At 42.3% G+C, this 11,995-nt stretch overlaps 1 protein-coding gene across 16 annotated transcripts in view; it reads right to left on the bottom strand.

Annotated features, from left to right (window-relative positions):
- Window positions 1–6,440: 6,440 nt before the first annotated feature.
- The window catches only part of PTPRS (protein tyrosine phosphatase receptor type S), a 600,160-nt gene continuing 594,605 nt past the window's right edge, over window positions 6,441–11,995 (bottom strand). For all 16 annotated transcript variants that reach the window (XM_040417715.1, XM_040417713.1, XM_040417721.1 and 13 more), the window contains one exon: window positions 6,441–7,903. In XM_040417715.1, the coding sequence (XP_040273649.1) occupies window positions 7,835–7,903 (69 nt within the window). In that variant the 3' untranslated portion in view covers window positions 6,441–7,834. The remainder of the gene's footprint in view (window positions 7,904–11,995) is intronic.

Here is an 11,995-nt window from a genome sequence, read left to right as displayed (position 1 = left end):
TCTTTTTAGTAAATATCAGAAAACAGTTTTCATAATAACCTGTAATCATAATAAGCTCTACAATATAGTAAACATATTATTTATGGTAATTGGTAAACAGTGTGAATAAAAATGGGGGGCACACTGCCCGTATGGAAATTTCTGAAAAAAGAAAGAAGCATCATTGCTAACATTTTGTCTAAGGGCCCATTCACATGACCTTATATATTTGAGTTTGCATCGGTTCTGCAATTTTAAAGAATGGATGCGGACCCATTAACCACTTAAGGACCACAGGTTTATACTCCCCTAGTGACCAGTCCCTTTTTTACAAATCGGCACTTCACAACTTTAACGGTTTATTGCTTGGTCATGCAACTTGGCACCCAAATGAATTTTACCTCCTTTTCTTCTCACAAATACAGCTTTCTTTTGGTGGTATTTGATTGCTGCTGAGATTTTTCGTTTTTCTGATATTAATCAAAATAGACCGCAATTTTCTCAAAAAAAGTGTATTTTTAACTTTCTCTGGGTAAATTGTTCAAATATAATTACATTTCTATACAAATTTGTGTCAGAATTTATTGTGCTACATGTCTTTGATAAAAAAAATCCAATAAGTGTATATTTATTGGTTTGTGCAAAAGTTATCGCGTTTACAAACTATGGCACAAAAATGTGAATTTCCGCATTTTGAAGCAGCTCTGATTTTCTGAGCACCTGTCATGTTTCTTGAGGTGCTAGAATGCCAGGATAGTATAAATACCCCCCAAATGACCCAATTTTAGAAAGAAGACACCCCAAAGTATTCGCAGAGGGGCATGGTGAGTTCATGTATGATTTAATTATTTTTCACAAGTTAGCGGAAAATGACACTTTCTGAGGAAAAAAATAAAATAATAAAGTTTCCATTTCTGCTTCTGGCAAAAAATAAAAAATAATCTCCCACGGACTCACTATGCCCCTCAGTGAATACCTTGGGGTGTCTAATTTTCGAAATGGCGTCATTTGTGGGGTGTGTTTACTGTTCTGGCATTTTGGGCGGGGCTAAATTGTGAGCAACCCTGTAAACCCTAAAGGTACTCGTTGGACTTTCGGCCCCTTTACGCACCTAGGCTGCAAAAAAGTGTCACACATGTGGTATCGCCGTACTCAGGAGAAGTAGGGCAATGTGTTTTGGGGTGTATTTTTACATATACCCATGCTGGGTGAGAGAAATATCTCAGTAAATTGACAACTTTGTATAAAAGCCTAGGTGCGCAAAGGGGCCCAAATTCCAATGAGTACCTTTAAGATTTCACAGGGCATTTTTATGCATTTGGATTCCAAACTACTTCTCACACTTTAGGGCTCCTAAAATGCCAGGGCAGTATAAATACCCCACAAGTAACCCAATTTTGGAAAGAAGACACCCCAAGGTATTCTGTGAGGGGCATGGCGAGTTCATAGAAGATTTTTTTTTTTTGCCACAAGTTAGCTGAAATTTTTTTTTATTTTTATTTTTTCTTGCAAAGTCTCATATTCCACTAACTAGTGACAAAAAATAAAATGTTACATGAACTCACCATACCCCTCATGGAATACCTTGGGGTGTCTTCTTTCTAAAATGGGGTCACTTGTGGGGTATTTATACTGCCCTGGCATTTTAGGAGCCCTAAAGCGTGAGAAGTTTGGAATCCAAATGCGTAAAAATGCCCTATGAAATCCTAAAAGTACTCATTGGAATTTGGCCCCTTTGCGCACCTAGGCTGCAAAAAAGTGTCACACATGTTGTATCGCCGTACTCAGAAGAAGTAGGGCAATGTGTTTTGGGGTGTATTTTTTACATATACCCGTACTGTGTGTGAGAAATATCTCTGTAAATGACAACTTTTTCAATTTTTTTTATACAAAGTTGTCAATTTACAGATATATTTCTCTCACCCAGCATGGGTATATGTAAAAATACACCCCAAAACACATTGCCCTACTTCTCCTGAGTACCGCGATACTTCATGAGTGACACTTTTTTGCAGCCAAGATGCGCAAAGGGGCCGAAAGTCCAACGAGTACCTTTTAGGAGGGCATTTTTAGGCATTTGGATTCCAGACTTCTTCTCATGCTTTAGGGCCCCTAAAATGCCAGGGCAGTATAAATACCCCACACGTGACCCCATTTTGGTAAGAAGACACCCCAAGGTATTCCGTGAGGGGCATGGCGAGTTCATAGAAGATTATTATTTTTGGCACAAGTTAGCGGAAATTTATATATTTTTTTTTCTCGCAAAGTCTCCCTTTCCGCTAACTTGTGACAAAAAGTTCAATCTTTCATGGACTCAATATTCCCCTCAGCGAATACCTTGGGGTGTCTTCTTTCCAAAATGGGGTCATTTGTGGGGTGTTTGTACTGCCCTGGCATTTGAGGGTCTCCGCAATCATTACATGTATGGCCAGCATTAGGAGTTTCTGCTATTCTCCTTAGGCCTCATGCACACGGCCGTTGTTTGGGTCCGCATCCGAGCCGCCATTTTGGCGGCTTGGATGCGGACCCATTAATTTCAATGGGGCCCCAAAAGATGCGGACAGCACTCCGTGTGCTTTCCGCATCCGTGGCTCCGTTCCGCGGCCCCACTAAAAAAATATAACATGTCCTATTCTTGTCCGCACTTTGCGGACAAGAATAGGCATTTATATTGCCGGCGCCCGTTCCGTAAATTGCGGAAGTCAACACGAGCGCCTTCTGTTTTTTGCGGATCCGCGGTTTGCGGACCGCAAAAAACAGCACGGTCGTGTGCATGAGGCCTTATATTGAGCATAGGGGTAATGAGATCTTTTTTTTTTCGTTCAGCCTCTGGGCTGAAAGAAAAAATGAACGGCACAGATTTCTTCATTCGCATCGATCAATGTGGATGAAAAAATCTCTGCCAAAAAATGTGCAAAAAAAAAAAAAGCTGCGATCGCTAATAAAGATCCAAAAAGCTCAAAAGTGATCTTTATAGCGCCGCAGCGATTTTAGGGTGTTTTTGCAGTGATCAGAAAAATATATATTCTGTCACTGCGGTGGGGCGGACTGAACGCAAGTGTGCGCACAAGATCAGGCCTGATCGGGCGAACACTGCATTTTTTGTATTGCCTAAGGTGACCCTAATGTACTGATATAGATCTGATTGCGATCAGTCTTGATCACTTACAGATACTATATAGTACTAGTGCTGATGAGCGACAGCGATGACGCTAATCAGCGACTAATCAGTGACTGCGGTGCGGTGGGCTGGGTGCTAACTACCTAACAAGTAGATAACTAACTGGCGGTTATAAGGGACCCTTAGGCCCCATTCACACATCCGCAATTCTGTTGCGCATTTTGCGGAACGGAATTGCAGACCCCTTCATTTCTATGGGGTCAGACTTTGTCCCGCTCGGATCTGCACTTCCGGGTCCGCACTTCCGTTCGACAAAAATATAGAACATGTCCTATTCTTGTCCGCAATGTGTGGATCCGCAAAATGTGGAAAGCACATTGCCGGTGTCCGTGGATCCGCAAAACACATATGGACGTCTGAATGGAGCCTTACAAGGGGGTGATTAATTACAGGGGGGTGATCAGGGAGTCTATATGGGATGATCAGTGGTTAATAAGGGGTTAATAAGTGACAGGGGGGGGGTGTAGTGTAGTGTGGTGCTACTTACAGAGCTGCCTGTGTCCTCTGGTGGTTGATCCAAGCAAAAGGGACCACCAGAGGACCAGGTAGCAGGTATATCAGACGCTGTTAACAAAACATGATCAGCGCTGGCAGGCTGTAGATCAACTTGTTTACTTTGCGATCCTGTGAACGCGCGCTCCTGTGAGCGCGCGTTCACAGGAAATCTCGGGTCTCACGAGAGGACGCCAATAGGCGTCGCTGAGCCTGAGACTGCCGCCGCCCGGACGCCTATCGGCGTTAAGTGTGCGGCAAGTGGTTAATGTCAAAGAGACCAACCACATCCGTACTTCTGTTCTGCGGACCCGCAAAAAAAAAAAAGAAGGTAGAACATGTCCTATTCTTGTCCGCAATTATGGACAATATTAGGTGTTTCTATCATAGGGCTGGCCGTTCCATTCTGCAAAATGTGGAACACACACAGTCGGTATTTGTGCTTTGCGGATCCGCAATTTGCGGGCTGCAAAACACATATGGTTGTCTGAATAAGCCCTAAAGGAAAGAAATAGCAGAACACCACCCTGAGATGCAAGGTCACTGATAGCGTTGTGTCTACAGGGCAGAGCCTTACAAGCCTCAGATGTTGACATGATAGCATCGGGATAGGGAACCAACACAGTGGAAAAAGTCACGTTAAGGCCTCATGCACACGACCGTATGTGTTTTGCGGTCCGCAAATTGCCGATCCGCCCAAAAAATGGATGACGTTCCGTACGGCATCCGTTTTTTTTTGCAGATCCGTTTTTTGGCGGATCCATTGTAATAATGCCTATTCTTGTCCACAAACTAGAAAAAAATAGGACACGCACTATTTTTTTTGCGGAGCAACGGAACGGACATACTGATGCCGATAGCACACGGTGTGCTGTCCGCGTTTTTTGCGGACCCATTGAAATGAATGGGTCCACATCCTAATCGCAAAAAAAAACGGAACGGACACGGAAACAAAATACGGTCGTGTGCATGAGGCCTAACACAATGGTGTGTAGGAAAATGGGACATTACAGGCCCATCTGTCAGAGAAATATAGCCCTTACTCATCTCCCCAGGCTCCAGTGTGAGTTTATCTTCTCCCTTCTGCACTGAAAAGTCAGATAGTGATCAGATAATAAGTTTTAGGCACCTTAGGAAGCTTTTACACATGCCAAGGATAAGGACAAATAGTTTGTCTGTTTCCCATAATTGTACCATGAAAAAGCACTGCCGATATCCAAAAGAATGAGCAAACACACAGTGGTCAGGTAAACACCTGAAATCATTGTTTGTTGGTAGCACAAAGCCAAGTGTAAACAGGGATGCATTTCTGGAAAAGAGTGATTCTGTATGAGAATGAACAATCATAGTTGCGATCATTAGTTATACCGAAGGGATCATTGCTTCATGTATATGCAGCTGAGCGATTGGGCAAAGATCAGGAGCAAATAGTTTGTCCCAATCATTGCCTTAAGTAATTTGCTTGGGTTCCCTCCCCAGTTAAAGTGTCAGAACTTTGGGAGGTGGCACCCCCGCACTGACTCTAGAAACAGCTCTCAGGATGGGGGAAAAAAAGGGCATCTCATGGAGACTGGCTGATAAAGAGAGTAAAGATGCTGTTTGCTCAGCAGACACCACTGAGAGGTAATATGACTGACAGGGATTAGCTTTCTGTATGGTTGAGCTTACAAGAAAGACAATACAACAAATCAGCATTCAGGAAAACTGTAATATTATTGTCTGGTAGAACACTTTAACATATGGCTTTTGTCTGGTAGAACACTTTAAAGCTTCTACTTTCCTACTTACCAATGATAGCCTATTGTGAAAACTGTATCTTTCTTGCTCTTGATGCTTCCTGCCACAGTATTAGGAATGTGGGAACAAGAATGTCAACCTACAGCCTTGTTTCCTGTTTAAGGGTCCATTCACACGTCCGTATGTGTTTTGCAAATCCGCAAAACACGGACACCGGCAATATGCGTCCCGCATTTTGCGGACCGCACATCGCTGGCACTCTCATAGAAAATGCCTTTTCTTGTCCACAATTGCGGACAAGAATAGGACATGTTCTATTTTTTCTTTGCGGAACGGAAGTGCGGATCCAGAAGTGCAGATCCGCAAATGTGGATGCGGACAGCACATTCCGGCCCTATTGAAAATGAATGGGTCCGCACTTGTTCCGCAAAATTGGAATGGATGCGGACCCATTTTGCGGACGTGTGAATGGACCCAAAAAAATGCATGCTCTGCATGTCCAAGTGGCAAGTTTTATAATTTCCGTACTTTAAACCACATTTATGAGAAACCATATTAGTCCATAGAGTCATTTTGACTTCTTTAATACAAACTTAATATTTCTACATACATTATGGTGAGTAAATCACATTTCATTGCTGTTTCAATTACAGTTATAAAGAGTTGACAGTTGCACTTTACAATTAAGATGAACAGAGGGTTGAAATTTTGCTTCTCAAAGTAGTTTCAGTGTTACTGAATGCAGCGACTCCATGTCTCTTCCTTAATAATCTTCTGTATATTTCAGCACATAGTACCACCACTGTACATTCTGAGTGTTCTTTCTCAAGATCTAATGGTTCCTTAGAACTACAGCATTGTATTCTTGTTAAATGGGAAAAGCAGATTGTTCCACATAGAAAAGTCTTACAAAATATGCACATTTCTGCATTACACACATTCCTTTGTAATATCTTATTGTTGGTCGAAAGTCATTTTTACATTGTCAACTTTTATATAATTGAATGGCTGCAAATTATAAATTGTTCAGAGTTTTACCTAATACAACAGATTTTTTTTTACTCCTGCAACTATTCTCTCCTAAAGAAGGACATTTGAGAATTTCTATGAGCCACATATGTACTCCGAGATCCATGGAAAATGACAAGCACAGACTATTGTGAAGGGGCTTGTGAGATGAGTTGTTATCCCTATTCTATGCTCATTGGTTTGCGTTTGTGTCTTGTTTTTTTTGTTTTTTTGTTTTTAAGTAAATAAATATTTTTGGTACATTAATTATGAGCCCAAGTTCAATAGTCGGGTGGAATCATGTATTAAATTGTCTAATTTCTGTGAACAATCTGATGCAATTGGGAGTAGAAAAAGCAGACCGAAGAAGAGTAGCTCACTGTTGTGTTTAGTAGCCTTCTCTATAACATCTCTACAGTGAAAAAATAGACAGTCTTTGAACAGAATATGAACTGTAGAATGTCTCTTCATTACATTGATATTTTTCTCTTTACAAAAAGGCAATACAATATAAAAAGGGGTCTAATTTTAATGTCACTTAAATGGATACAGGTACAATACTTAAAAGCAAGCTATTGAAATATACACTTTGAAATATACAAGCTGCACTTTGGATTTTGGACACGCTGCATTGTGGACATTAAAAAATAAGAATAAAAAATAAATAAGTAAAAACACATAATTGGCCACAGTCACTTAACTGCTGGAAATTAGTGTGCAGCAGATTCTTACCCTATCTCCTCTCTAACTTACAATCAACCAATGAACTTTAAGAAAATTAAAAACGTTTTAATGTCAGATCTTGTAGGAGAGATAAGGATAGGCCAAAACCTTCTTAAGGGCTTAAATTAAGATATGTGCAAATTGTTAGTAGTAGGTCTTAACATAATTTACAGGAATGTTGCAAGGCAAAGGCAGGTATTGGTGGCTCAGTGGGTGAGTTCCAATTTATCCAGCTGTAGTTTTCACCAGCAGCTTTCTTCATATTATTTTTGACCAGTTTTTTTTTTCCAAGGGCTCTTAATAAGGTTACAACACACATATAAATAACTCTAAATTTACCAGATCACAAACATTGCTGTTATTTAAGAGTCTGAAAATAAAATGAGCCTCAAAGAAGCATCAGTTCCTGCTGTCCCCTTATGAAAGAACATACATTGTTACACAAGCTGGGATTACCACTTTTGGTACAAGATCCATGTATATTCAAGAACAGTGATTGAAGTATCATATTAAAAACATTTTAAAATAGAAGTCACCCAAGTCTCAGAAAGTCTCTACACCACAGAGTTCTGAATGTGACATCTGTAAAAATGTGTTAAACCTCCCCTACCCCTGATGCTAGAGTCTTTCAGTTCATGAGTTCAGGCCTTTTAAGAGGGTCAGCAGAATCTGCAATGATGTCTGTGGTTGTCCACAATCATTTATGATGGCTTCTTATGTTGCATAGTGATCAAAGCTGCCCAGATACTCCAAACTAGCCTGGTAACAAAACTGGTATTCATCCTAAAATGGAGAGAATATAAAATACTGGAATTAATATATGTCCAACACCACACTACTTAAAAACATTTAAACATTTTTTAATTATTTAGACGTTAGCAGTTAACAGGATATGTGCACTACCTTTAACTACAATCACATCACTGTGCATAGGCATTAATTACAGAATGTCTGTCAACTCCCCTGTTATGTCTGTTTTAAGGCTACTTTCACACTTGCGTTCGGTGTGGATCCGTCTGGTATCTGCACAGACGGATCCGCACCTATAACGCAAACAATGGTATCTGTTCGGAACGGATCCGTCTGCATAACAGCTTTTTCAGATCTGAGTTTTCACACTGGCCACCAATGGATTTAAAACTGGGGGGGGAGGGAGGGAGGGGGTCCGCACTGGCCACCAATGAATTTAATACTGGGGAGGGAGGGGGGGCCGCACTGGCCACCAATGAATTTAAAACTGGGGAGGGAGGGGGGTCTGATCTCTTACAGGGGGCTATGATACGCACAATTAACCCCTCAGGTGCGGCACCTGAAGGGTTAATTGTGCGGATCACAGCCCCCTGTAAGAGATCGGGTGCTGCCAGGCAGCAGGGGGCAGTTATGTACACAGTTCTTAGTATATTCTAACTTGAAGCGTCCCCATCACTATGTTTTCACGATCTAACTCAAATCCGATGGTACATTCTAACATAGAGGCGTTCCCATGGTGATGGGGACGCTTCAAGTTAAAATATACCATCGGATTGGAGAAAACTCCGATCCGATGGTATATTTTAACTTGAAGCATCCCCATCACTATGGGAACGCCTGTATGTTAGAATGTACCATCGGATTTGAGTTTTATCGTGAAAACATAGTGATGGGGACGCTTCAAGTTAGAATATACTGAGAACTGTGTACATAACTGCCCCCTGCTGCCTGGCAGCACCCGATCTCTTACAGGGGGCTGTGATCCGCACAATTAACCCTTCAGGTGCCGCATTATTAATATATATTAATAGGGACTCCTGACTTTACATTGAAAGTCAATGGGCGACGGATCCGTTTGCAATTGCACAATATTGTGTCAACGTCAAACGGATCCGTCCCCATTGACTTGCATTGTAAGTCAGGACGGATCCGTTTGGCTCCGCACGGCCAGGCGGACACCAAAACGCTGCAAGCTGCGTTTTGGTGTCCGCCTCCAGAGCGGAATGGAGGCGGAACGGAGCCAAACTGATGCATTCTGAACGGATCCTTATCCATTCAGAATGCATTGGGGATGAACGGATCAGTTCGGGGCCGCTTGTGAGAGCCCTCAAACGGATCTCACAAGCGGAACCCCAAACGCAAGTGTGAAAGTAGCCTTATTAAGTATTTGTATACCACATGAATTAACAATTTTCAAGCGGCTTTTCTTTCCATCTTTTTGATAGCTCATCTTTTCACTCTGTCATGCTGTCCCTCTTTTATTCCTCCTCAAAAAGTATGAATACATCAACAACTGGCTATTGTTACCATTCCATTTGTCAATAGGGTATGTACCTACACACCCTAACAATATGATCACTGATTGGAAAGCATAATGTTCCATCAGATGCCATACATATGGAGTTATTCTCCCAAAGATGTAATGCTTCTAGAGAGAATAGCTCCTTACATATTGCAACCTATGGAGCGTAATATGGTGGCAACAGAGTAGCTGCAGCTCTATAGTATGTCCCACTATACAACTTCTAATTCTTGTACATGAGACCTTACACTAGGCTAGACTTGGCTTCACCTTCTCCTTCCTATGCTTTGTTAACCCCTTAAGATTCAAGCAAAAACCATACAGTATAAAACAGGTTACTAAATGTAAATTAAGAAAACATCCTATACTCATAATTTAATCCCCCTCCGTTTCCAGTGCTGCCACTCTGGTCCTTTTTAGTTTGGGTTTACATGGCTAAAGTGGTGACAAAGCTGTATACACCATATCATTGTGCAATAGCCCAGAGGGAATATTGTAAAGGGTTAACTAAAACTAAAACAGTTAATGCAGTATTATTTAGTTAAATGTTGTGATTTATTGTGCCAATAACCAAATGGTTAACAAATTTGCAGAATGTTTGGTTGCCAGGGTAATGGACATGGTCCGCCCCTGGTTAGTTAGTGAGGCATCTAGTCTGAGCAGACCAAGGGAGAAGATGTGAATATGAAAGCTACTGCTATCTAAGTCCAAGCTCAGAGAACCTTCTTCTTTGGGAGCTGCCAAGAAAGCAACTTCTTTACCAGAGTGTCCTTGAGGGAAGAAGGTAAGAAGGACCAAGACCTAACGGACCATGCAAGCTTCAGTCAGCAAGGTATTCTCTCATTTATGGCATAAGACACCTCACTGCTGTTAAAAGGATTATTGCCTTTGGCACCTACCACAGTTTGAGATGGACTGACTATCTGTATCTAAAATCCTTAGAATTGAGAATGAGTTAATAAGGACCTTACTGCATGCATGTAGTTTTGTTGAGAGACTGCAAAGTGTCCTTAAAAAGAGAGACAGGGATACTATAACTACCATTATTGTTTCTGCCCACATGTTGTTATTGGGAGAAGCCTACATTGTGAAATACTTCGGAACTGTGCCTTTTACTGTCGTAGATACTACAACTCCCCAGTGGCGTAGCGTGAAAGGGGGGCCTTTACCCCGGGCGCCAGACTGCAGGGGGCGCCGGCCTGGCCGTCAACTAACTTTTAATTTGATTGCTAAGTAGTATGTGCTGTCTCAAATGTGCTGAATCTTGCTAAAAAGCGCAGGCTGCGGCCATGGCGCTGTGCAGCCGGTGGACTCCACAATGCTGAGGAGCGGTATCAGCCGAACTGAGCATCCTCCTCTGATGAATAATCAGGCGCGCACGGCACTCCTTTTTCGGTGCCGCCCACCTTCCAGAGCAATAAGAAGAAGATGGCTGCCGCATGCTGCAGCTAAGTGTTCAGCCTGCCGCACTGCCTGACTGAGCCTCTCAGCATAGTTACAGCCTGCCCTTGAGTGAAGCAAGCGAGCCAGCGACTGAGGCACAATTTCAAAGTAAACAGTGCCACACTGCCAGTATCGCAGTAAGGTAGGTAGTGCAGTGATTTTGGCAGCACTGCTAGTGCAGTATAGACTGTGGTATTTTGCGTCAGTTAAGGTCCGGGCTTGTTGCCCAGAGGGGGAATTTTCCAGGTGAGAGGGGATCTAATGTGCCAATTACTTCCAGGGCATGTAAATGGGAGCCCTAATAGGTAGTGACAGTCTGTGTGAGAAATGGGCATTATTACTGTTGTGGCCAGAGTGGAGCGTGCAGGCTGCTGCACAGCAGGCCAGGCCTATGAAAAATTTTGTAGTACTACTCACTGTGCATATTATTTTCCACCTAGGCCCCCTACAATAATAATCCTCCATTATTAAGACGCTTAACCCTTCGGATACCAGAGGTTTTTTTTTCTTTATGTTTTAATTTTTCTTCCCTATTTACCTTGAGCCATAACTTTTTATATTTCCGGTCACATAGCTGTATAAGGGCCAGTGGCGTAACTACCGGGGAAGCAGCTGCTTCGGGGCCCGGGCTGCCAAGCGTGTGTGACAGTTTATTTTCAAGTTCTATCGATGTCTTAACTGTTCACAGCAGCTGACCAGGCCCCCTCGCTAATATGATCTAATCTTTCTGTCTCTTAAAGTCTTCTGATGTGTCTGGGATTCGAACCCACAACCTCCAATCTCTGAGTGTATCAGAGGCAAAGCATTAACCCTCACAACCATAAAGGCTGCAATACAAATGACTGAAAAAAAATGAGACTTCTACTGTTATAGCTGGCTAAGTGTACAGCTATACACATGACAGCTGCCCCAACACACCCAGCACTGCTATATCTCTATATGACAGCTGTCCCAGCACACTAAGCTCTGCTATATCTCTATATATGAGCAGCTGTTATGTGTATAGATGTACACTTAGCCAGCTATAACAGTAGAAGTCTCAAATTTTTGTCAGTCAGCAGCAAGGTGTCTCCTATGGTCTAGTGGTTAGATGCTTTGCCTCTGATACAGAAGGTCGTGGGTTCGAATCCCAGCAGAAACCTTTTCTGAAATACAAGCAC

This window comes from Bufo bufo, chromosome 2 (genome assembly GCF_905171765.1).
Source record: "Bufo bufo chromosome 2, aBufBuf1.1, whole genome shotgun sequence".
Classification (NCBI taxonomy): Eukaryota; Metazoa; Chordata; class Amphibia; order Anura; family Bufonidae; genus Bufo; species Bufo bufo.
The sequence above is the reverse complement of the archived record's forward strand: the minus strand, read 5'-3'. Positions and strand labels throughout refer to the sequence as shown.